This window comes from Neomonachus schauinslandi, unplaced genomic scaffold (genome assembly GCF_002201575.2).
Source record: "Neomonachus schauinslandi unplaced genomic scaffold, ASM220157v2 HiC_scaffold_170, whole genome shotgun sequence".
Lineage (NCBI taxonomy): Eukaryota > Metazoa > Chordata > Mammalia > Carnivora > Phocidae > Neomonachus > Neomonachus schauinslandi.
Window position 1 is genome coordinate 9,628 of NW_025408871.1, and position 25,557 is coordinate 35,184.

Consider the following 25,557-nt stretch of genomic DNA (forward strand, 5'->3'; position numbering starts at 1 on the left):
AGGTGCAAACACGTACGCGTTACGTGATGCTCTCCAACATCAGCTCAGCTTCCCTCGTTGCAGGAACGTCGATGATATAAAACACACCGATAGAAACCTCCGGAATTACTTTGCTCACAAGTGAATTGCACATTTGGAAAACTCAAGCTGCCTTTTGTTTTTATTTTATTTTTTCCCCAAAACGGTAATCCGAATCGGTGACGGAAAGGAAGAACATAACAAACTGGAATGCAAGGAGGAAAGGAACGCTCCGGAATCACGCAGGAATGTCTTGTCACAGTATCGCTCGCTGCTGCGGAGACAGGTTCATGGCTTCTGATACCCGGCTGACCTCCACCGACCAGGAGCGGCCGCGGCCTCACAACCCCAGCCGGGAGGGGCGCAAGGTGCCCGACTCTCCTGGGTGGCGCTGCCCCCTTGCCTCTCCCCCAGGACAGCACAGTGAATACAGCTCAGTAGATTTCAGTCACTTGGGCAGGGGGCTGGGGGGCAGGGGGACAGGGCAGGGGGCTGGGGGGCAGGGGGACAGGGCAGGGGGTTGGGGGGCCACAATCCAGTGCTTTGAGGCTTCAAGGCTACCAATGGGTGGTATGTATTTGGGCAAGGGCTTTGCGAACGCTCACTGAAGAAGCAGCTAGGACAGAGAAGGCCGAGGGTCCTGCGAGTTTCCAGGGCTAGGCTTGGGCCACGGAGGTGCTGGCCTTGAACAGGAAGGCCACGTGGGCTCAGCCTGTCCCACTGATTCAAACCCAGAGTCCCAGGCCGGCTGCAGGAACATGCACCCCTGGGTTCAAAACGGGATCTCTGGGTCCCACTCACGAAAGGTCTGGCTGGCCAAAGGATCGGCAGCTCCATGCGTCCTACCCAGTTGTCCCAGGAATGAGAGCAGCAGTGGGGGGATGGTGTCAGTCTGCTGGGGGCCGGGGGTCTGAGGGGCGGTGGAGGGGGGGAGCAGGGAGCCTTCCTTTTGAATTTCCATTTGGGAAGATCAACGGTCCAAAGGAGGAATGCCGTTGATGCTGGACGGAAGGGCCCTGACCCAGTGGGGCCCCAGGTTGACAGGTTGACCCTGGTCACCACCCAGGGACACAGTGGTCAGCCAGGCGATTGCCCTGTTGCAGCCGAGCTCTGAGGCTGGGGTCTCAGAATTCTAGCCGCCAAGACCCCTGGCCCCCACGGTCCAGGCTGGGCCCGAGTGGCCATGCTGGTGCTGCAGCCCGGGGACAGAGAAGAGTAGGGAGGGCAGCTTGCTGTACTCGGGGGTGGGGTGAGGCACCAGGGTGGGGACTAAGTGCTCCCTTTGTCAGGGGTCCAAGGACAGACCCCCCCCAACCTGCCAAGTGCTTGGGCCCAAGGGGCTGAACGTTCAGGAGAAATGGGGCTAGCTCTAATCATTTTCAGGGGGACAAAAGTAAGGGCTGAAGATGAGCAGGTGGGGCTCTGGGAAGGAGGGAGAGAGAAGATGCGGCCACGGCTGGCCGGAAATGACGGATGGCCACAGCCCACGGAGCAGTCCAGAGGCGGTGGCCACGGTCCCTCATCTATTCTGGGACCACGGAGAACAGACGCTCAAGTCTCCACCCTGGTGCTCAGGCCAAATTTCCTATTTTAGGCAGAGAGAGTCATATCGCAAAAAAAAGCACACACCTTATTCTTTAGCAGAAGAAATATAATTTGGGTTTACAGAAATGGGCATTCGTATCTGAGGTTGACTCTGCAAAGGGGTCCCACCTGGGTGGAGGGGAAATCCCACACCGCATCTGCGACCCTGGCAGGGTGGATGCGCGCGAGGGGATGCGCGCGAGGAGGTGAGGGGCTGTGTTTGCAAAGCCTCGCCCACGGGCCTTCGCCCGCTCTTCCTCGAGCAGGGTGCCCTGCCAGCCTGTGGGTGTGCGGCAGCGGCCCGGGTGCGGTCTCGCTGCCTCCCGTGGGCCAGGAGTGGGGAGAAGCCTTCCCCTGGGGCCCGCAGCGGTGTGGCGCCCTCGGGGCCTCCCCACGCAGCTCTCCCAGCGCGGAAGCACACGATTGTCGCCGGCCTGGAGCGGCGGGGACACGGGGACTCGGCTGCTCTGACCGGCCTGCTGCCCCTGGGCCAGTGCCCAGGGCTCGTACACCGCTGGAGCCCCGTCCCCAGGCGCCCCGCCTACCCCTGCCGCTTGCATCTACATTCTTTTTCAAGGGCAACTTGGACGATCTTTTTCTCTTCCTGTTGGGACGCTATTCTTTTTTCCTTCCAAACAATAAAAGAAATAAATAGAACACTTGTCTTAAATGCAAATGTAACTGAAACTCTAATTTAACAAAAACACGTGATTGTCTGGAAACGGGCAGCAGGATCCGTCGGGGGGCGCGGGGGTATTTGGCACATTAAAAACCTCCCCACTCCCTGGTTATCGATCACACAACACACAACCTTATACACGGTTTTGGTCCTTCACTAGATACTTATATTAACATTATTCCTTCACAATAAGAATGTCTAATGCCAAAATACTGTTAAGGAAGAAATAAAATAAGAAAAGAAATGAATTAGAAAAAATTACAAGTTATATACAGATTAAGGTAAATTCCATCAGGGAAAAAAAATTATGATTTGAAATTGGCCCCTATGGGAATAATTTAAAGCCCATCCGAGTGGAGAGGCAGATCCATCCTGAGGAGATGCCGTCCGGCCGGGCCGTGCGGTCTTGGCTTCCCGGGAGGCAGGTCCTACCCGGAGGCCCTTCCGTTCTGGAGCTGGTCTGGCCTGCCAAGAAGCCGCACAAAGAGTTGGCGGTCATGTCCCAGAGCCGGGGTCTCATGCAGGCAGAGCCCGGCGGCCTGGGGCAGGTGAGCCGCAGAACGCGCCCCGCGGAGGCCACGGAGTGGGGGGATGCCCGCTTCCTTCCCCTTGTCCGTCTGACGGGGGTGGGGGGGGGGGCTGGAGAAGTAGCCGGTGGGCCCTGCTTTCCACAGAGCGGCCATGGGGGGCCGGCACGGGTGTGGCTGATGCGTGGACCTTGTCGGGAGGAGCGTCGGGTGCCTGGCCCACCGCTCTCACACCTCCCCCATACAATTGGGGGGTCTTGGTGGGGGCCACAGGCATGAATCCCATGCCGCACACGTGGGACGCGTGCGACAGGCCTCTCTCTCAGCCTTGGGCCAGCCCAGGATACCATGTCTGAGAGTTCCACCGTACAGTTTGAAACTGCTCGCAGGCGGGGGCCCCAGGCCCCTCATTTCTGCTCGGGGGCACCCAGGATCACGTTGGCTTTACAAATATGGTCAGGGATAGAAAACTTCTCCGTTATCTACAGTATAAAGAACACACCCAGACACAGTACCAGTTTCCAGGCAGGTTTGGGTTTGCAAAGAAGCGGAGATTTGAAAGCAATGCAAAATTACTTTTAAAAAACAATTTGCAAGTCATCTTTCGATTTTTTAAAAAATACTGTCTATTTTTAAAACCACATGCTTAAATAGACTCTGTCGTCAATAAGATTACCAAAAGGGTTACTCTTGTAATTCTCATTATAAAAAATCGTCTGGGTGATCTCCCTTTGTAGAGCACACCCGTGTCTGTCCGGTCCTTTCTGAGACACCCCACGGATGCCCCAGTGGCCTGCTGCCTTCATTCAGTCTGGGATTAAAATCCCACCCTCATCCACTGGGTTGGTTCTACGAGGCGTGGCCGGCCGTGCACTGTACCCTTCCGGAACGCTGTTCTTAAGACCAATTCTTGGACGGTGGGCCTCCTGGACGGCTCAGGGACTCCTGGGCTCTGAGTTTTCACTGGAAAAGTTAGAGCTGAACCATGGTGTGTGTGGGGGGACGGATGCTGAGGAGTGGTCAACGCAGGTGACGGGGCAGTGGGGGGGTCTCCCTGGCCCAGGGCACGCCGCTTCCCGAGGCTCCCTTCTCCATATTCCGCAGCCGGGATTTCTGTTGGGACGATGGGGCCCCGAGGTCGCCTTGCTTGGACTCTGACCCCGGCCCCTCCTGGGCCCGTCAGAGGTGGTTGATGGGGTTAAAGGCTCCGGACTCCGGCGTGGCTCCCGTGATGTTCAACCAAGCGTCCAGAGGGCTCTGGGAGGAGGTGTGGAGAGGAGCTTCCTCGGAAAGGGACAGCATCATTGCATACGCCTGGCCGGGGAGAGGACAAGGACACACACACACACACACACACACACACACACACACACGACAGACAGGTGAGCCGTGTGAGCTGGGGTTCTGCAGATCCCAGGCTGGCCCTTCCTGGCCCCCCGCTGCCCTCTGGCTGGGCTCAGCCTTGCCCAGATCTGGACAGAGAGGGGGAAGGCCAGACTCTCCCCTGGGGCCCGGAAGAGGTAGATGCGGGGGGTGGGGTGGGGCTGGAGGTGTGTGTGAACGTCAGCTGGGCTCCCATGCAGAGGGACAAGGTGCCAGGGTCCTGGCCTGCACAGGGGCTCCCGCAGCTCTTTGGGGGTGCTTCCCCCCTGCAGTCACCTCTCTGCCCCACCCCACTCTTGCGAGGGCCCCGGGAATTGGCTGGTAGTCCACAAGAGGCCGTCCCTGTCTGGTGGGCCTTGGGGGCTGCCCGTCTGGACAGCTGTGGGGACAGTACAGAGCTACTTGGGGAAGCGGATGCACAGCTTGTCTGAGCCGAGCCCGGAGCATGGCTAGTCCACAGGATGCTCCTTCTGCCACGAGCCACAGGGCACGAGGCAATGGGACCTGGGCGGTCACTCAGAGCAGAGCGGGGTGGGGGAAGGCCAACTCTCCTCCCACCCGGGTTCACACTCTGGACAGGATTAGTAAAAGACAAAGACAGACACGCAGACGGTTTTTGCTGAGACTCGGGGTGGGCTGACGGAAACCTCGCCCCTCCAGATGGATGGAAGCAGGAAGCAGGGCCCTGTGGCCGCCTGTCCTAAGGAATGGTGTCGAGGTGCACCCGGGTGCCCTTGCTGACCCTGTCACAGCTCCAGCTGTCCGCATGACGGACAGCTTCCTTCAAGAGAAGCCTGGGCTGCCAGCCACGCTTGCTCGGATCAGAGGGAGGGAGGCCTACATAGCTTCCAGGCTGGACACCAGCTCCTGGACAAGAGCACAGTGACCCACGTGCCTGTGAGCGCCCGGCTCACATTCACCTGCCTCGATCTCTCCTTGCCCCACCCCTGCTTGTGGGGAAGTAGCTGTCGCTTGGGCGTCTCTCTAGCCGAGGCAACGGGCCCGGGGACCCGTGGTCCTGCTGTGCCCCACGCATAGGACGGCCACCACCAAAGGAGGCGCGGCCGCCACCCGCCATCCAGCCTGGGGGTGCCGGGGGGGGGGGGCTCTGCTGGGTACCTACCTGGTTCTTAGCCTGCCTGTACAGTGTCTGCTTTAAAGTCTCAGAATCTAAGGTGGAATTAAGCACATCTTTAACTTCAAACGCTTCCTCAGCTGCTCTGCGGAGATCCAGCCCCTTCCCAAAAGTCGGCATCGGCTCCAAAGCTAACAGGCCGCCTGGTTGCTCCTCAATACACCTGCACCAATGACCGGGGAGAGGGGCCTGGCGTTAGCTGGTCTGGCCTCTGACCGCCTCTCTGACGCCCCACGGCGGGCTCCGTGCCCGCATGCACGCCCCGGCGTCTCCACGAGCCACATGCACAAGGAGACAGACACACAGACACATGGACACCTGGACAGAAGCCACACAGATGCAGGAGAGGGACGGACAGAGGGGCACGGAAGGCGGTGAGTACGTGCACACACATTGCAAGCAGCAGGCGGGGTGCCCGGGTCTCTGGGAAGGGAGGACAGATCCGGAGGCAGCTCTGGAGGGGCCGGGGCTCCCGCTCCCAGGACCCTGGGGACAGGGGGGATTGGCCGTCCCTGGAGCAGGCCTCCTGGATCCACAGGACTCCCCCAGGAAGGTCTGGAACGCTGGAGCACGGCCGGTGCCAGACGCAGGCCGGGGGCAGTCGGGCCGCACGGGAAGGGGCCCCAGCCAGCACCACGTCCAAAGCTCGCTGAGCCCCTGCTCAGCACAGCCGGCTCGGGCCAGGTGTCACTGCCCGGGCCACTCACCAGAGATGGTGGGGTGGCAGGACCAGGTCCTTCGCAGCTCGGGAGCGTGCCTTCCCTTCTGGGGAAGTGTGTGTGTGTCGGGGGGAGGTGGGCTGGGCCCCGACCCCCTTGCTCAGGCAGGCCTTGCCTGGGCCTGCGTGTGGAAGGCCCCCCTCCCGCGGGGGAGACGCCTGCTGGGAATGAGGGTGAGCCCAGCTGGGGGGATGGTGGGGTCCTGGGTGGTTTGAGGGTGAGGTCACCCTCATGACGCTCAGGGCCCTCCCCGGCCCGGGCCCTAGCTTGTGAGGCTGCCCAGGCGCGGCCCACGGAGGGCCGGTCCCCACCTTCGGGTGTGTTCGAAGCCCACGGCCAGGGAGGTGGGCGGCTCCTCGTCCTCCTCATCCTCATAGGCCCCCTGGGGCTCAGGCGTGGGGGACACGGTGTCGTCCTGGGACTTCCCCGCCAGACTGTCATCCTCCTCCTCCTCCAGTTCCTCCTCCTCTTCCTCCTCCGCATCCTCTGGCTTCCCGCTGGCTAGGCCCGCACACTGCGAGCTGCCGTCCCGGTCCCGGACCTCCGGCCTGGAGTGACAGGGGAGGGAGTTGTCCTCAGACCCCAAAAGGCCTGCGACTGTCCTCACCCCTTGTGAAGAGAGCCTGCTTTCGTGGTCATGGGGACCCTCCGAGCCGAGGTTCTGAGTGCCTCGTCCAAGCCCTCGGCCTGGGCCGCCGCCCCTGTGGAGTAGGTTGAGGAGAGAAGGGTGCCTCAGCAGCAGGGCTCCCGAGGGGACACCGGCCGCCAGGGATTCAGGGTGTGTGTGTCAGGGAAGGAAGCCACGGCCAGTCTGGTGGGGAAGGGGGTCTTAGGTGCTGGAGCTGGGGTTGGGCACTGCACAAGGGGTGCCCTTGGGGAGGTTTGCTGATCGACCCTTGCTCAGTCCTCCTGGCCAGCCATGAGGACATAGGGACACTGGCTACACAGAGTGATGGGTCCCCTTTGCAGATGGAAGGTCTGGGATCCCGGGGTTCTGCAGAACGAGGGCTGGGCTGTTGTCAGCCAGGGAAACCTGCCCAGATGAGTTTGTTTCAGAGACTGGTGGCTTCTCTCCTGCAGGCCAGACCCCACCTCATTTCCCTCAGTGTCACTCCAGCTGGTTGAGACTTTTCCAATCTGGATCCTCGTTTTTAAAAGGAAAGAATCCAAGCTGAGCAAGGGCGAGCCTTCTTGCTTCTTTCAGAAAATGCCACTAGGGCGCCTGGGTGGCTCAGTTGGTTAAGCGACTGCCTTTGGCTCAGGTCATGATCCTGGAGTCCCGGGATCGAGTCCCGCATCGGGCTCCCTGCTCAGCGGGGGGTCTGCTTCTCCCTCTGACCCTCCTCCCTCTCATGCTCTCTGTCTCATTCTCTCTCTCAAATAAATAAATAAAATCTTTAAAAAAAAAAAAAGAAAAAAAGAAAATGCCACTAGCCCGAGGGCCACCTGGCAGGTGTCCAGCATGCAGGTGGAGGGGGGCAGGGAGGGTGGGCACATGCCTCCCGAGCCCACATCTGGGCCCCCACTCCTGGACCTTGCATGGCCCACAGAAATCCGTCCGCAGCTGCCAGGGGAGGCAGGAGTCCTGCTCTCGGCGTCGAGGCAGAGGGGGGGCCCTTTCTGAGTGACACTGGCCTCCAGACACAGGGGCTTGTGCAGGCGGGCCGGGCCACGGAGGCCCCTGGTGGCTGGGCTCTCGGCCATCCTCATCTTTCCTCCTTGCTTTTCCCAGAGAAAAGTACAAGATGCTGACACCTGACCTGCCTTCCCAGACGGGCAGAACCTTGCCTGATGCTTCCCTTCCTGGGGGTCTCAGCTGTGCTGTCACCAGAACACGTCCGCCCACCAACGACAGGGGCTCTGGAGCCAAGTGACACAGGCCGGGACTGGGTCCTGCCCCTCCCTGTGGTCCCCCCTCCGCCAGGGGGGCCTTGCCAGCTCAGAGTCTGTGCCCTCTTGGCAACGTGGGAACACTCCCATGCTGAGGATGGGACGAACAGCGCAGGTGGGAGACTTGGGGGCCGGGACTCGGATTCTGTTCCACAGGCAGCTCCGTGCATGTTTAATCGAACCCAAGTGCGCTGTGCGGTTCTATGTGTGAGCCCCTCTGGGAGCAGGGAGCACAGCCCCCACGACCCATCTGCCCACTGGCAGGGGGCTGCATCAAGCAGGAGCGCCCGGGGAGGGGCAGCAGGGACCGGGGATGGGGTCCGGCAGGCTGGCAGCACCTGCGTGGGTGTCCAGGCCTCCAAACAGCCGCCTGCGGCACGTGACGTCCCGGGGCCGCCGTGACCCTGCCCCGGGCCGGCCCTTCAACCCCAGGAGCCCCGACTCTCCTGGTTCTGGAGGCTGGAGTCCGAGATCCAGGCGCGGGCGGGCCTGCTCCCTTCTGAGGCCTCTGGGGGTGGCTGGCGGTCCTCCGCGCCCCTTGGCGGCAGCGGCATCTCCGCATTGCCCCAGCTCTGCTTCATCTGTAAGCGCTTCCCCGCATGTGCGTCTGTGTCCTGATCTTGCCTTAGGACATCACGTGGGATTGGGGGCCACCCCGATGACCTCATCTTAACCAGCTACATCTGTAAAGACCCTATTTCCAAATAAGGCCACATTCCGGGGCACGAGGGGTTAGGATTTTGGGGGGATACAATTCAGCCCAGGTATTAAAGGGGTTATAGGGCCAGGAAGCCTGGCTGTCCCTAAATTCTCCCTGATGGTCAAGAGAAGGAAACTGGTTCTGGATGTGAACCGGATAATGTTGATCTTGGCCCCAAACGGAACCGCCAACGTCTCACCACTTTACGCAGATTAATGGATTCATGTCACCTGTGATCGTGGTTCTCACTTCCAACCATGACGTGGGGCATCTCCTGGAGGCTCCCCGGCTCCCAGGACAAGGCCTCAGCGGGACAGGATATCCGAGGGCCTGGGTTTGTGGTCGGATCTCTGCCCCGGGGCTTCCTGAGGGATCTGGGGCCAGTCTCCTCTGTCTGACCGCTACCAGGGGCGGTCGGGAAAGCGCTGGTGAGATGCTCCATGGTGAAGGTCAGGGTGCTGTGGTCTCCTCCCTCTCCCTTCTATCCCAGTGGGTCTCCTGGAGAGTCCTCCTCACGGCTAAGAGCTGGGCCTGCCCCCCGGGCTTGAGGCGTGAGGGCCTTTCTGGTGATCCTGGAGGTTGGTGCACCCCGTGGAGGACGTTATTGACAAATCCTCGTAGGTTCTTCATCTGCCTGTCCTGGGTGCAGAGTCTCAGTCCAAAGGACAGTCTTTAACAGCCATGATGTGTCTTGTGGCCCATCAGCAGGGCTCTGATAAGGCCTGGCACCCAGGTCCTCACATCTGTGACTTTCTCTCAAACGGGCTGCAGAGCTGCCTGAACACAGGCTCCCCGTGCCTCCCGAGGGGCAGGGATCTAGGTTTCTGTGAGACCACCGTGTGTGTGCCGGGAGCCATGGATGGACAAGGGCGCTCTGTCCACAGCAGAGCAGGCAGGACTGCATCCGGGCCGGAATCTCCACTGCCGAGCCAGGGTCAGGCTCTGGAAAGCGGAGCCCACAGCCAGACTCTCCCACCAGCCCTTCCTCAGAGCCCCCCCCCAGGGCCCTACCCAGCAGGCAGGTGAGATCACCTTCCAGGGGGCACGACTTAGCATGTGGCGGCCCCAGGAAAAGTCCAAGTTCATTTATAAATTCGACAGGCCTTCCCCTAGGAGTACCAAAGATGCAGCCTGTCCTGGAGGAAGCCGGGTCTCCTGAGGAACCCCCTCACTGGCTGGAGGTGGGCGGGGATGGCGCCTGGCCTTGGGGGAGCCACAGATCTGCGTAAGGGCCAAGGCCAGGGCTCTGGCTCCAGGTTCTGGCCTGGCTTTATGGCTGGAGCAAGGCCCCACACTTCGCTGGGCTCAGTTTTCCACTGCAGAATTAGGGGATTGCACCCCAAGGCTTCTTGGTGTTTGGAGTGTCTCCGGTTTTTTCCAGCTGGTCTGGCACCAGCGTTTACCCAAGGAGAATGTTTTCCTCGGGGGTCTGAAGTGTCCTTCCACAGGGACCCCCGGAGGCAATGCCACCCGCTGAGCCTTGGGATCCAGGGTTGTGCAGAACACCTTCCATATCTTGAATCTGAATTCTGCCATTTTCCTGCCGCCATGAGCACATGTGTGTGTGCATGTGTGCGTGTGGGTACATGTGTACACATGTGTACAAGTGTATGTGTTTGCATGTGTTGTTTATGTGTGCACATGCGTGATTTCATGTGCACGCATACATGTGTATGTGTGCAAATGTATGTATATGTGTGTACGTGTGTGCACATGTCATTGTGAGTGTGTGTACGTGTATGTGTGTGAGTGCATGTATGTGTGCATGCATTGTGAGTGCACGTGTGTGTGCACACCTATTTATGCCTGTATGTGTGGTTTCGTGTGAACGTATACATATGTACATGTGAGCACGTGTGAATTCGTATGCATGTGCACAGCAGTGCATGTGCATATGTGTATATGCATTTGTGCCAGTGTATACATGTGTACATACATGCGTGCTTGTGTGGTTTCACACACACACATGTGTGTACATGTGCACGCATGTGGATGCCTGTGTATACATGTGTACATACATGTGCATGCCTGTGGTTTCTTGCACGCGTGCATGTGTGTATGTATGTGTACATGCATGTGCATGTCTGTGGTTTCTTGCACGCGTGCGTGTGTGCATGTGTGTATGTATGTGTGCATGCACGTGCATGTCTGTGGTTTCTTGCACACGTGCATGTGTGTACGTGTGTACACAGTGTGCATATCTGTGTGGCTTCGTGAACACACATATATGTATGTGTGCATGCCTTGTGGTTTTGTGTGCATGTGTGTGAGTGCATATGCACGTGTGTGGGGGGCACTCCTGTTAGGAGACCTTCAGTGCCTTGGATTAAATGGAAATGTTCTGGACTCTCAGGCCCCCAGCAGGGTTCATGGCAGGAGCCCTCGCCTGGTCCGTGCTCTGCCGCACACCTGTGACACCCAAGCCAAACCAGGCCGGCGCCTTGGCACCCCACGGCCATTACTGGTCGGGACGCTTACGCCCCTCACCCTCTGCAGACCCAGACACTGAGGCGGGGGGGAGTTAGTCCTTGCTGAAGCCCCTCCACCCCCCGCGGCCACTTCTAGGTGGCAGAGCCAGGGCCAGAATAGATGCCGGCCATGTCCATCGGTCTCCCCCTCTGCCGTGGGCCCCGGTCCCTGTCTGGGGGCACCCAGGGGCCAGTGCTGTGGGGGGCTCCTCTGGGTGTGGCCACACACGTGGGCTCTGGATCTAGATCTTCTTGGGGTCCAGAATCGATTTCTTACCGTTTGTCCGTTCGTGTTGATGCTTGGTTCATCTCACTATTGGCAATAAAGTTTCTGATTTCAGAGAAATAGGAGTCTTCTTTCTCGTCTAAAAGTGCATGGTTGTCTGACTCGGAGGTGGGGGAGGAGGCACTGGTCCCCAGGTGGTTAGTGAGGACCCCGGAGTGCTGGCTCACTGTGGGGAGAGGGGAGCATCAGAGGAGGGGCATCCCTCAGCTGAGCCCTGCCCTTTCCCTCCCTCCCCTCCCCTGTCTTCCCCTCCCCTGTCTTACCCCTCCCTCCCCTCCCGTCTTCCCTCCCCTCCCCATCTTCTCCATCCCCTCTCTCCTCTCTCCTCCCCTCCCCATCTTCCCCTGCCCTCTCCTCCCTATCTTCCCTCACCTCCCCACCTTCCCCTCCCCTCCCTCCCCTCCCCTCCCCATCTTCCTCTCCCCTCCCCTCCCTTCCACCTGCCATCTCTTCCTGTGGCTCCCATCTTTCGAACCCTCCCCTCCACGCTCTCGCACTCAGCGTAGCCCTGGCCGCGGCTGCACCTGGAGCGTGCTCGTGCTCGTGCTTCTTGAGGTGCCGGTCCAGGTTGGTCTGCTGCCCGAAGCAGCGGTTACACAGGTGGCACCTGAAGGGCTTCTCCTTGTTGTGGATGTTCCGTACGTGCCGCTGGAGGTTGGAGGAGATGCTGAAGGAGCGGTCGCAGTACTTACACCTGCAAGACACACGCGTCTCAGAGGAGCCTGGACCCCACCCCGTGCACGGCCTCAGCCCCCACCCCCCGCCTGGCGGAGACCCCGGTGCCCCCCGTTTCCCGGGGCGCTGTTGCAGGGCGGGCAGGCTGTGCTACAAAGGCCCGCTGCCCGAGGAAGAAGCTGTCCTCTGCCTACTGACACGAGGGAGGCGGGCGGAGTTGGGATGTGCCACGGGCTGCTGCAGGGGACCCTCTGGGCCTGTGCCCCTGCGCGAGCAGCGCCCGAGTCTCCCGCCTCCGCGTCAGGGTCCTGCTCGGAGGCTCTGCCCGAGGGCGCATGCTCCCAGTGGCCTCAAGGGGGCGGCCGTGCACCGCGGAAAGACCCTCCCGCGGTTTCCCCGAAGAAGGATACCCGCTCCCTGGCCTAGAGACCCCCACCCTGCATGCAGGCAGCTGGCCTGGACCTGGCCGCCTTTCAGTGGGTCCTCGGGCCTCAGCTTGCCAATTCATGAATGGGGGGGCTCGGGGCCTGCCCCAGGCCCTCTTCAGCATCTGTAACTTCCCAGAAGGTGAGGTAGGGGCTCCCCGGTCTCGCTGCCTGTCAGGCCACCGCTGTTCTAGGGACCACACATGACCACAGCCTTCGGGCGAGGGCACTGCCGGCCCCACGTGATCCCTTGATTTCTATGCTCCTGTGCAGAAGGTGACCGCCAGCCCGGCCGTGCGCTTGGGAAAATCCGAACAAGAAGCTCTTCCTCCAGACGCTTCAGTCGTGTCCACCTGAACATCTGTGACAGGAGCGGTGCCCCGTTGGGTGTGGGGCCTTGTGGGGGTGCAGCCTTCTCGACCCTGCTCACAGCCCCGAGGGCAGGAAAGGGAGGGTTATCCTCCCAGTTCGGGGAAATACCCACACCAAGTAGCCTGGAGTGGAGAGTGTGCACGAGCCTGGAGCTGGAGAGACGGGTGGCCCAGGGAGCCGCCTGCACAAGTCTGTAGACCCCTGAGCGGCCTTGCCGGGCGCCGGCCCCTCCTGGTGGCAGAAGTCCAAGCCCAGGCCATATGGCTTCCTGGAGCGGCTCCCGCGGCTCTGAGCACGGGCCTCAGCTGTGTCCAGGAGCACACACGCGTGTGCTGATGAGCACGCGTGCACACACGTGTTGTGCGTGTGCGTCTGGGCTCCAGCACCCCTCGGGGCTGCTCCGCTGGGCGTCAGAGGCACATGAGCCCAGGAAACACCATCCGCGTGCTCATTTATTTTCCATGTTTGGAAGCAAACAGCTCCTGCGACGGGACGGGGGCAGGCGGGCGGAGTCCTGGCCCGCTGAGTCTCCCTCAGGAGCTGGTCTACTCAGCAGGCCCCCGAAGGGTGCACGTGTGGGGGTGCATGCTCTTCCAGAGGGGTGCAGCTTGGAAGGTGCCAGGGACCCGTCCTGAGTCTGGCGGCCGGGCATTCCCGCAGGAGGGCCCCCCCGACCCCGATCGCTCCAGCACAGGATGCAGGCACTGGGTCTGGAGCTGCGCCTGAGGACGGTGCGGGGCTGGGCCAGCAGGGCTGTGTGAGGCGGGCCTTCGCTCCTGCCCTGTGACAGCTGCGCGCCCAGTCTGGGTGGTCACAGTGCACCCTGGGGGCCCCCGAGGCAGGAAGCATTAGGCTCCCACCAGCCTCTGAGCCTCCGGGGCTGTTAGCGCTGTGCCAGGAGCTGAGGTTTCTCTGCCCTGAAGGGCAGCTTTGTGAACCTGTCCAGGGAAGCCCGCGTCCTGCCTCATTCCACCCGGGGGCCTGATGATGGGCCCACAGAGAACAGGGAGGGCCGCCGCTACAGGGGCTTCCGGGTTTCCCACGGTACGATTCTAGAGCTTTTCTCATTCAGTTTCCGGAGCTTCTCGGCCGAGGCCTCGCTGACTCTGGCTTCCTCCATGGTCGGTGGGTGAAGAGCCGTCTGAGATCTTCTCCCGAACGGCTTGGGCCACCGTCCCTGGCCTCCTCTGAGCGACCCTCTGCCTTCTCTGCCGGTGGGCCTGGGTCCACCTGTGCTCGGCCCCACTCCTCGTGGGGCCGGCTAAGCTGCTTCCAGGCCCCTGGAGCCTGGCGCTTTGGTCACGGCCTCTCTTCCCACGTCTCCTGACGTTCACAGGCCCCGACGAGGACCCGCTGTCCTGGAAGGCCTACACAGGTGCCCTTGGCTGTTTGTCTCGGCGTGCTCGGGGACGGAGGCCTGAGCCCTCTGCACGGCGGGGTCAGCTGTGCTTGGCTACCCGGGGACCTGGTGCTCCCCCACACGAGGGTCCAGAAAGGAGGGTTTTTACGTCCCAGGATGCACCGTCTCATTCCGTCACAGACGATTCCTTGCCCCCCATGGTGCCAGGCTCCCAGACGACCGTCCTGCTCCTCACAGCAATCGCTCAGGAAGGACCAAGGGCAAGGCCAAGCTGGTCTGGGTGCTCGCCCCCTGACCCGGACGACGGGCCTCCCCGGGGCCTGTCCGCACGTGGGCTCACACACACCCTCGCACAGCATCCCTTGCCGTGTTTCCTTGGAAAGTCAGGGACCCTTTGACGGGCTCCACCTAACACTGCCACATAGACTCCGAGCGGTGGCAGTTATGAGTAGAAGACGGGGTTGGACAGGATTGTTTCTTGCCACCAGAAATGCAGTTCTCTTTCCAACCTCCATGGGGCTGGAGAGGGGGTAGGGGGGAGCTGCACGCTCGATTTGCTCACAGAGAGACCTGAGTGTGGCCCTCTCCTGGTTTTAATCTGGATAAATGGCCCAGACCGAGAAGCCCATTTGAGATTTAGGGGAGCAGTGAGCCCTGGGCTTTGGGGGGGCCAGAGGTCTCGGAGCAGTGGGCATTCATGTTGTAACTATGCTGACAAGTGGCTAGTGACATTTATGGCCTCGCTGTGTAAAACGGCACGGCGTTACACTCTCTGCAGCAAGGAATGACCGGCCGGCCCCGGCAGCGTGCAGCCGAGGGCCTTGAGAGGACCTTGCAGTGACCGCAGCGCCCCCTCCCCCCCAGGGAAGCCAGCCAGGGGGAGGCCCAGCACGGGGTGGGGGAGGGCGCAGTGTCCTCCCCGGGACCCAGCCGGGCCACACCAGCTGTCCCAGGGAGAAACGCTCCTGGTAACTGTCAATGCAGGGGAAGGGAAGGCAAGAGGAGAGTTCTGAAATCCAGCCCTGAAAAACAGAACTAGAAAAGCAAGGGGACAGGTTTGGGCCACCTGAGGCAATAGGAACAGGGCCTCGCTCACGGGGAGGAAACGAGCTGAAGATGGAGAGTCGTGTGTCCCCAAAGCCAGAACCTCACATCCCGCCAGGAGCATGCAGGCCAGCCCGCGAAGGTGCGTGCCCGGGGCGTGACCACGGCCCCTCCGGGCAGCGTCCCAAGGGACCCCAGGCGTGGCCGCCAGGAAGGAGGCAAGAAGCAGCCCCTCCTTCCTGAGTCCAGCTTTCTGTCTGTCCAGCCCCAATTGTAACAAGCCCTACCGGCCACAGCTTTAGGGAATGAGAGTGTGTTTAACTGCACCTTGTCTCTCAGCCTGAGGCCAAGCTCTCTAAGCCTGGAGAAGACATTAGCTGAGGACACCCGGCCCAGCAGGAGGGTTGACCTTCCCTCCAGGAAACACACCGTCGGTCACACGAAAGGGTCTTTCTTTCCTGGAGTCAGGGCTTTGGAACCCATTCTGAGTGATTTTAGGTAATCTCAGGCAGAGACAGAAAAGGAAGAGTGTCCCGCGTTGTCTAGTCTGTCTGTCACTCTGCAGCCCGGGACAAGCCCGGCCTCCTCTGGCTCGCAAGGGGACTCAGGCACGCACGCAGCGCTGCACACGTGGGGCCGGCCCCGAGCCGAGCTCAGCTTACGGGGGCAGGCAACGGGCGTGTTGAATCGGCCTTGCTGGGGGTGGGGGTCCTTCTCCTTTGGTGGGGACTATCCCCTGGACGGTAGGTTTCTGTGGATGGACGGACGGATGGATGGACTTTCCTCTTCCAATTTAAATTCTTCCAGTGACCCAGGTGAGCCCAGACACCCCCTCCCCGTGATGGCAAAAGGAGTCACACACATCACACTCCCCATCTCAGGGCTGCCTTGAGCCAGATGAAGTCAGGATTTGCAATGCAAACTTTCAAAGCAATTATTGTTACACAAGTCGAAACTTGCAGATTGGAGAGAGCAAAAGAAATCAATGGTAATTAAATTCCTCTGTAAACACAGCCCGACCCTCTGGGGGCTCCTACGAGCAACACTGTCCAGAAGGCGGCTCTCATTTCAGGGAGGAAGCCAGACCAAGTCATTCCTTCCTTTGTGAGCCTTTGTGGAATCGTAAGCCACTTCTGGGGGGCGGGGGTTGGGGGCCTGTGTGTCGGGGACAGGCGGGGGGTACCCAGCTCAGTAGATGTGCTGTCACTCATCTGCCCAGGATGCGGCCCGGTGGCGGTCGAGGCCTGTTACACCTCAGGGTGGGGCACGGGGACCACAACTCTGGCGGGCACCCCACGTGGCTGCCCTTCCCAGGGACGGGGAAGCCCACCGAGTCTCTGGAGCCACCGGGGGACTCTGAGCTCTGTATGGCCAGAGTGTAGGAATCTCATGCTGCCAACTTAAAGCCATGCCAAACTCCTTATTCCCAGCGGCTGCCATTCACCAGACATACCCCGGAATGAGGTCTTGGCGTCTAAACCAGCGTTTTCCCTGATTTGCCTCGTGGTCACCACCACCTGGGTCTCTCATTTAAAATGCCAACTCTCAGGCCCCTCCTTGGGTGGGGTCCCCGAACCGGGGATGTCACCCCAGCCCTTCTCCTGCCCGACAAAGGCCCCAGGGACCAAGGAGCAGGATCTGCCTCTCCCAGGGGCAGAACGGTCTGCTGGAGCAGCCGCGGATGCTGACCCTGGGCAAGTCATGGGGTCTAAGCCTCTGACTCTGCATCTTTGAAACGGGAATGATGCCCCCACTTGTGAACAGGAAAGGTGATGGCTCCCACACGGACTTGCTGTGTGGCTGCATCTCTGCAGGCAGAAGCCCAGCACTGAGGGGACAGGAGACACATGGCTTCCATCCAGGGCTGGCAAGCGAATCCCCTAGGACGCTCCAAGCCCAGGCTGGGACCCGAATCTGCACGGAGCTCCTTTTCCACTGCCTGCCCTGCCTCAGGCACCCACCCTGGCCCCCCAGCCGCTATCTGGGAGTTGAGCTGGGAGGGGGTGGAGCGAGAATTCTCCAACAGACCCCCGGGGCCCTGGCTTTGGCCAGTGTTGCTCTCAACGCCCTGCCCCGGGCAAGAACGGCCGGTGGGAGAGCGGCACCCAGGCACCCCACTCGGAGTCTTCAGGAAGCCCACTTGGGCCCTCCTGCCGAATCTTTATAACCCCCAGGGCCCAGGATGGCTGTGGGGCCAGGAGGGGGTCCCAGGGAGCCACCTGACACAAGCATGCTGGCTCCCACCCCCACCCTTCCCATCTCAGCGAAGCCTCCCCCCAAATGGGGTGGGCTCCTACCTGTACGGCTGCTCCCCGGTGTGCGTCCTCAGGTGTCTCGTGAGGTTTGCTGATCGGGGGAAGATCTTGCCACAGTACCTGGGGTGGAGGGGCAGGGGGACCGTGAGGCAGTCGCCCCCCTGTAGGCTCAGGTGCCCACATGCTTTCCTGGCGTGGTTCCTCCAACTCGGGGTCTAGGCCCGAGCCTCACACCTGGGGGGCAGGTGGGCTCGGCCGACTGTGGCTTGCTTCGGCTGTGCCCTTCCCCGAGCAGCCTGAGGGCAGCCGAGCTGCTCGCACCGGCTAGGACAGGCTCACGGGCTGGGGACGGACACGGCGCGTGTCTCTCCCCAACACCGGGCTTTGCATCTGACTCCGAGGGTCTTGGTTAAATGCCGACCAGCCCCCCTCGACTTTGGACCCTCTGGGTTCTGACCAGCTAGGCTAAGGCTGAGTTTCCTTGTGCTCATGGAAACACAGCCTGCTGGCGCGGGGGACGTCCAGCACCCCCCCCCCACACACAGGGGCAGCGAATGACCGCCACCCGTGGACGGACCACTGACTGCCTCTACACTGTGCTGTGTCTGGATGGTTTGTCCAGGAAGCCCAGGCTCACAGCCACAGCGTGGCACCTGTGGCCCCCTGGCCAGGACCACCCCGCCAGCACCCCCCTGCAGGCCCCGCCTCACCTGCAAGTGTAGCGCTCCTTGCCCTTCCTGAGGATGGGGTCCGAGAGCGTGGGGGGCGGGGACCGGAAGTTGAAGGGGTGGTGGGGGAGGGGCTGCAGGGAGCTGCCCGAGTCTGCCTTCATGGCCGCGAAGCTCTCCAGCTTGTCTGTCATGGTCTCGATGGCTGACATCTGCCGGCAGGACAGTGGGCGAGACGGTGGGCTCCCCTGAGGAGGCTGGCCTCACCCCCCCGGGCACCCGAGGGTCCCCCGGGACCGGGCACGGCCCCCGCTGGGCCAGGAGCAGAAGCTCGTGCAGGCCTCAGGCTGTGGGTGCAACCAGCCATCTCCCGGGCTTCTCGGCCACCCGGTGGGTACTCACACATTCTGCGGCCAGCCCTGCACCCGTCCTTCCCCGGAAGCCCCGTGTCAGCCCAGGGCCCGGGCTGGGGGAGCCGGAGCCAACCTTCACCAGCCTGCCTCTCTGCCTGTCGGGGGGCAGGTGGGGTGGGAGGCAGGCTCCGGGCTCACGGTGACACGTCCCCTGATCTGGAACCCCCCCAGCACCGCCATGCTGGCCTGACCCTGGCCAGCACCCTGGGAGGGCTGGCTCCGTTTAAAGACAGAATCACATCCCACTCTCCTCTTCTCCTCTGTCTGTCTGTCTTTCTCCCTCTCTCGAAGTAAGACAGCTCCCTGCCTCCCGGTTAAAAGCGGCCACGGGTCTGGGCAGTGCCATCTGGTGGCAACAGGTCATGATTGTAGGCAAAGTTCTCCGGGAGTCCAACAGCCTCGAGCCAGATGCTGCTAACGGAACCTCCAGAGGACGAAGCCCACGTGACGCAGCACGGGAAATGGTGACGTGGACCAGAGGACGCACCTCTCCAGGCCTTGCGGTACCAGGGGCTTGCTTGGGGAGGATTCGGGAGTGCGGCACGGCCACTTCCACGCAGTGGGCAGAGTTGTGATCGGAGCCCCAGATGGCGCCTGTCCCCGAGGGCTTGGGTTTGGAGACAGGACAGGACAGGGGGTTGCTGTTCAGCTCTCCATCCCCCCGGGAATGCCTGTGCGGTCCTCAGAGGCACGATGCTGCCCGCGTGCGTTGCCTGCCCTGTCCCCGCTGACGGGCAAATGCGAGCTGCCTCGCCCCTCGGCTGCGGCCCCTCCACGGCCGGGACGATGGGGACCCAGGTGCAAAGACTGCTGCCCACCTGGCTCTGTGTCTCAGTTTTAGCTGCAGCCTTGAAAGTTTCTGGAACCCTCCACACAGAGACTCCCTGGAGCTCCAGAGGTGGTGAGGGGCTGAGGCCGCCCTGCACCCCAGGGCTGCGCACACGCGTGTCAGGCCTCCCAAACCAAAGGCCCCGGCAAAGTCCCGCCTGGCACCTGACCACCGCAGGCTGATGTCCTCACTAGGAGTGACCCCGTACTTTGTAGAGGCCATCAGTCATCGCGCCTAAGTGGTGGCCTGACCTCAGACCACTTCATTAGGTGACCTCCTAGTCCCCCTCCCCTCCCCCTGCCCCACGCTCTGGCCCATGGGCAGGCATGGGGGTGGCAGGGCTCAAGGGGGGGAGCAGGCAGGAGGGACAATGGGCCGCCGGCCCCCTGCCAGGCCTCCTCTCCTCAGGCCTGGGCGGGTCTCCCTGAGGCCGGTCTGCAGGTCTGGCCTGCCCGGCCTGCTCTGCCTGATCAGATGTTCCCGGCCGAGCTCCCGCACAAACACAAACACAGGATGCGCCTGGCGGGCTTGTCGGCTTTTTCCAGCCCGACCCGAGGAAAATCGGGGGAAGTTATTAAGCTAAGCCCATGGCCCCAGCGAAACAATGGGAGGCGCTAAGTTTAGCTGTGAACCCAGGCAGGGGGCAGGTTTCATAAACTGGGGGTGTGTGTCCAAGGTGGGAAACACCGAGAAACAGAACAATGCCCCAGTCTGGAGTCTGGTTCAGGCCATCCCACAGTTCAGCTCCCAGGACCCCCAAGTGGGGTGGGGGAGGCTGTGGCTCAGGGGAGGAGGCTGGGCCCCAAGGAGGGAGCACAGGTGGGCCCTCGGGCAGGAGTTGGGGAGCCTCTGCCCAGCGCTGCTGCTCATCCCCATGTCTGCAACATCTCTGTGCCTACGCCCTGGGGGAACAAGGCCGGGCGGTGGACGGGGTGCCTGCAGGCGGGGTGTGTGGCCAATGCCCAGACTTGGGGGTTCTCTTTCTCAGACCCCCGACCTTAGTCTTGGCGGACAGCCCTGACCCCCCACCCCTGTAGTCGTGGGGGAGGGGGCCCCTCCTACCCACCACCTCCTGGGACCCTCTGTCCTTGGGGCCAGTCCGTCTGCTTCTGTCTTGTTCCCCATCCCCCGTGCCCCTCATGCCCCCCTGCTCAGACCCCCGCCTCCTGGTCGTACGTAGGTATCCTGCTCACACCCATGCCTCCCGCATCTGGCCCCTACATTCCAAATTCTTGGACTCCCTGCATCCGAGCTTTGGCCCACCGCCTTGTTGATGCTCACTGCCCCTCCGAGAGCCTGAGCCATGGGCTGGTGAGCCCTCCCATGGTCTGGGGTCTTTGGCCACCTCCGAGGGACCCACAGAGCACTACCCTCCTTCCTCACACGTCCTGGCCCTTCTCACCCTCTTCGGCCTCGCAGTGACCCATAGGGCTACAGGAAGAGAAGCCCCCTGGGCATCTGATGGGCAGGGAAGCTGAGGCCCTCCTGGATGGATGCTCAGGGCCTGCCCGCTGCACAGACCTGCCCGCCTGGGCAGCCTGGCTGGAGGGTCCCAGAATGGGGGTCCCAAGGCATGCCCTCCCAGGTGGCTTGGCCCCCCATGGGTCTTACCTGGGGGTGGAAGAGCAGCGGGGATGGCCGCAGGTACTTCTCCTTCAGGACTCCCACGGGGTCTGTCACCTTCCGCTTCTCTACCCTGCTGGACAACAACACAGAGGGTTACGTACCTCACCGAGCTGCCCGGGGCTGCTCAGGGACCGTGCCCACCTGTGCCCCCCCAGTCACGAGGCGGGGACCCCTGCTTCTGGCCCCCGATTACTGTGTCTCACCTGACAGTGGGGGGGGGTGTCGTGACAGACCTCACCTCCACGGCCCCTGCTACGTGCCTGAACGCTCACTCCACATCCTCCAGGTGCTCCCCAGACTCTCCCAACCACCCCAGCCGTCATCCCGGGGGGTCCCCGGGGCCTCTCTATGGTTGCCAGGTAGGGTCTACCTAAACATTCGCAATGGCTGCTGGAGAGGACAATTCTAGAATATTTTCCAAATGCTGCTGACAACTCTGTTCCTCACAGAGCAAGTGGAGAAAGTGGCCGGGGCGGGTCCTGAGATCCCTCCGCCCTCCGTCTCCCAGCAATGCCAGCCTCAGTCTCCTTGTGGCCGCAGAGGTTCCCAAAGCGCTGTCTGGGGAAACCCGCCGCTTCTCCGCACGCAGACGCGTCCCCTCTGAGCACACCCTGCACCAGCCGCTCCCGTTTGGTCCACGCGAGGGCCTCACTCTAACGCACAGCTGCCCACCAGGGCTTGGCTGGGACAGCGACCAGGGCAGGATTGGGGGGGATGGCGCAAGGAGAGGAGAGCATCCCCGCGGGGCCTGGGAACCCCGCCGGACCCCCAGCCTGGCCCAGGAGGGAGAGGAGGAGGGGGAAGGTGCGAAGGGTCCCCTCTTGGAGAGGCAGTGTTGATTGTGTGGGGAGTTGGCTTGGAGGGCATCTTGCTCTGAAGGGCCTCCCCAGGGCCCCGTTCAAAGCTGGGCCGTGTGGGACTTGGCCTTTCAGCAAGACGAGCCTATAGCGGGGGGACCCCCACAGGAGGGGCGTGTGGGGTCTGTGTCAGCTTGGCCCCTGAGCAACCAAGGCCAGCTGACCCCAGTGGACCACTGGTGGGCATGTGTGCAGTGGCCCAGCCGATCCTGCAGGCCAGGGTGGCCAGCCTGGTGGCGTTAGGGTTCCTTGAACCCGGGGGATGGAGAATGGTGGGTTATGTGTGTGAAGGGGGAACAGGATCCAGGGGCTGGCCTGTGGGGATGGTGCGGGGTTTTCCTGGAGTCACCCAGGAGCGGAGGAGGGCCCTGACCCCTAGCCCCAGGGCCCAGCCTCTTTTCGAGCAGTTGTGGTCACTCACAGCTTTGCTTGTTTATCTTGATGGGCTTGGGGGTGCAGGGAGATGGTGCACTCGAACATCTTGCTGGTGTCTATGGGCAAAGTGGGGGCCCAGGCATCCCCTCCCTCAGCCCATGGACCCTAGATCCAGTGGCCAGAGCTGGGGACACTCTGGGTCTCAGAAGACCCCTGAGAGGACGTGCCCTTCTTGGCCCCACCATCTGTTCTTCCAGCTTCCAGAAAAAGGCTCCTGGCTCTGAACCAGGTGAGAGGGGGCAGAGGGGCAGAGTGAGGGCCTAGGGAGAGGGCAGGGAGGTCAGGGACAGAGCGGCAGGAAGTTAACTGAGAGCCTGCTGCGTCCAGCTCTGCAGCCTGAGCGGAAGGTCCTGTGTCTCGGCCTCCGGTCACTGTCCCGTCGTCTGCACAAGGGCTGCACGTCCCGTGGGGCACTCTGGGCCTCGCCTGGGGCCCTGGAGAGTCTCATTTAATGGTCAGGCACTCTCTAGGCCTTTTGACGGCCACGTTTGCCCCAGAAAGCTAAGGAGCGCCTTTGGCAGGTAAAAGTCATGGCTCCTCCTCGAACCTCTGCTCAACTCCCTCAAACCGTCTATGGATGGCGTGTTCTCAAAGAAACACCTAGAGGGCCATGTTCCACATCTCCCCTGATGATGGATGACGTCAGGCCCTGGCGGGAAACAGGACCGGCTGCGGACACAGGCGGCCAGGGCCACGGGGGCTGAGTGCAGAGGGTAGGACCTGCGACTGGCCTGGCCTCCCCCCGCTGGGCCGCTATCTTGCTGGTATTCTGTCCCACGTGCACCTTCAGCGGACCTGGGCTCCTCACCCGCACACCGCCACCTGGCTGCAGCTGGCCCCTTGGGGAATGCAGGCCGCACGCTCCCGTGCTCCCTGGACACTGGGTGCACATGCGCGTGTGTCTGCACGCGGGCCTCTGTCCCACACGGGCATGGCCTGAGCCCTGCAGCCGTGCCCCGGGCACGGCCCCTGCACCTCCAGGCCTCCCTCCCAAGGCCCACCATGAGCACAGCTCTCTGTCCTCAAGGCTCAGCCGGCCCAGCCGGCCCAGAACCCGCAGGATGCGCATGAGGGGGCTCGGATCCCTCCCACCTAATAAACCCACCCGATTCAAAGCCCAGAGACTGGGGAGGGGGATTAAATTTTGCCCCCCCTCCCAGGAGGGCTATCAGAGGGGTGGGTGCTGATTGTTTGCAAACCCTCTGGAGCTTCCTCCTCCTCCTCCCCCTAACCGCCCTCCACTCCCGAGACCAGCGGCTCCTTCTCTGCTCTTCCCTGGGCCACCAGAACCCCCCGCTGTGGCTCCAGGGGGAGGTGGGGGCCACCAGGGCGGCCTCGGGGAAGTGCAGGTGCTGGGACCGGAGGACAGTTTTGCAGGAGGCAGAGTTTGGTCCAGAGAAGACGGCTGGAGACAGTGGGGGGGCCCGCATGGGGTCTGAGGGGAGGCTGGGGGTCCCAGCAGCCGTCAGCCCTGCTGCCCAGCCGGGTCGAGGCCCCTTTGGGAGAGCAGGTGAAGGTGGGGCGTGTTAATACCTGTAGATGGGGTCCATGAAGAAGGGTGAAGGCTTGGCGTAGTGCAGGGCCGGCTGCTGGGGCAGCTGCGCCGGACATGCCTTGGGCAGCCCCTCCCCGGCCCCCAGCTTGCGCTCCCCGTAGATGTGGTTCTTGCGGGGCTCCCGCCCCCCTCCGTTCTGGCTGGCTCGGACGCGGCTGCCGATGCTCAGGTCCAGCGGCTGCTCCTCACCGGACGCCGGGGCCGGGGGTGCCTTGGGCATGGGCAGCACAGGCTTGGCCTCTTTTGGTTTGGTGGTGAGGTCGAAGGGGGACTCGGCGCTGGGGCCGCCCCCCTTGAGGGTGTCCCGGGGGGACCTTGGCTCGGCCTTGACCAGCAAGTTGTGGGCGAGGGAGCGGTCCGCGAAGGGGCAGAGGGCCGGGGGGAAGTTGGGCAGGAACTGGAAGGGGAAGACGGAGTGGTAGGGCAGCGAGCCCAGCTTCTTCTCCTGCATGCCCACGAGGCCGGGGCCGAAGTACTTCTCGGCGATGGAGGCGATGGCCTTGATGGAGTCGCCCGCGGCGCCCGGGGCCGTCAGCAGCTGCTCGTCGGGCGGCGGGAAGAAGGCGTGTGGCGGGAAGAAGACTGGCACCTCGCCCGCGCCGTCCGGGGCCCCCGGGGGCGCCGCGCCGCCGCCCCCACACTCGGGCTTGCCCTCCGCTGCCTTGCTCTTGTCCTTGGCCTTGTCCCGGTCGCTGTCCGCGTCGCTGTCCAGGTCCGAGCCCGAGCCTGTGGTCGTGTCCAGGTCGGTCCCCGTCGTGGTGTTGACGTCCTCGAAGTCACTGCCGTCCGACATGTCGCTGCCCCTCGTCTTGAGCTTCTCGGCGTAGGAGTCCCCCAGGCGACGCTCGAACGTGTCCTCAGGCCCCGTGGCGGCTGTGGCGCCCTGGCCACTGTTGCCCACGGCAGAGACGAGGGGCAGCGCCGGGTTCCCCAGGGGGCTGGGGAGCTTGGCGTCCTGGGTGTGGTTCAGGGGGCTCTTGAGCAGCGGCGTGGGAGGTAGCAAAGGTGGCCGGGGGTACAGGGACGGAGGGAAGAGGCCCGAGAAGCCCGGAGTGAGCGCGGGGAAGGCGGGGGGCGCTGCCGAGAAGGGCAGGCTGCCCGGGTGCGGCCTGGACGGGAAGTACTCGTTGAAGCCCAGGCTGGCGTGGTTGAGGTTGGGGGGGGGCTTCGCCTTGTCCATCATGGGGCTGGGGGTCAAGGGCAGGCCCGGGGCGAAGATGCCGCCCGGCGTGTAATGGTTCTTGCCCTCACAGAAACGTCGGTGCTTGTTGAGGGAGGAGGTAGTGCTGAACATCTGCCCGCAGTCCTTGCACTTGATCTGCGTGCGGCAGTCGGCGTGCATCCTCTTGTGCCGGCACAGGTTGGAGAACTGCGTGTAGGATTTGTGGCAGACCTCACCTAAAACATCAGCAGAAAGCAAACACAAACACAATATGAAATTACCAGGAAACCCTACGGCCGCGGGGGAGGGAGGCTGGGCCCTGCGATCCGGAGCCGTCCCTGCTTGTGTATGTGCGCACACGTGTGTATATGTACATGCACACACGTCACACCCTACGTGTGCATGCCGGCATGCATGCTTGCACGTGTGTACATGTACCCACGGGCACGTGTGTGAGTGTGCACATGTATGTGTCTGCATGCATGCTTGCAC

At 62.3% G+C, this 25,557-nt stretch overlaps 1 protein-coding gene across 1 annotated transcript; it reads right to left on the reverse strand.

The window, feature by feature from the left end:
* Nucleotides 1-3,933: 3,933 nt before the first annotated feature.
* LOC123323672 (histone-lysine N-methyltransferase PRDM16) lies at nucleotides 3,934-25,301 on the reverse strand (the record flags this gene model as incomplete). Its single annotated transcript, XM_044912119.1, has 9 exons — nucleotides 3,934-4,065; nucleotides 5,315-5,489; nucleotides 6,357-6,593; nucleotides 11,381-11,555; nucleotides 11,914-12,083; nucleotides 17,563-17,640; nucleotides 18,231-18,400; nucleotides 21,042-21,129; nucleotides 23,882-25,301. Coding segments are annotated over 9 exons (2,591 nt in total), but the record flags the coding sequence as incomplete, so codon positions are not given.
* Nucleotides 25,302-25,557: the final 256 nt, after the last annotated feature.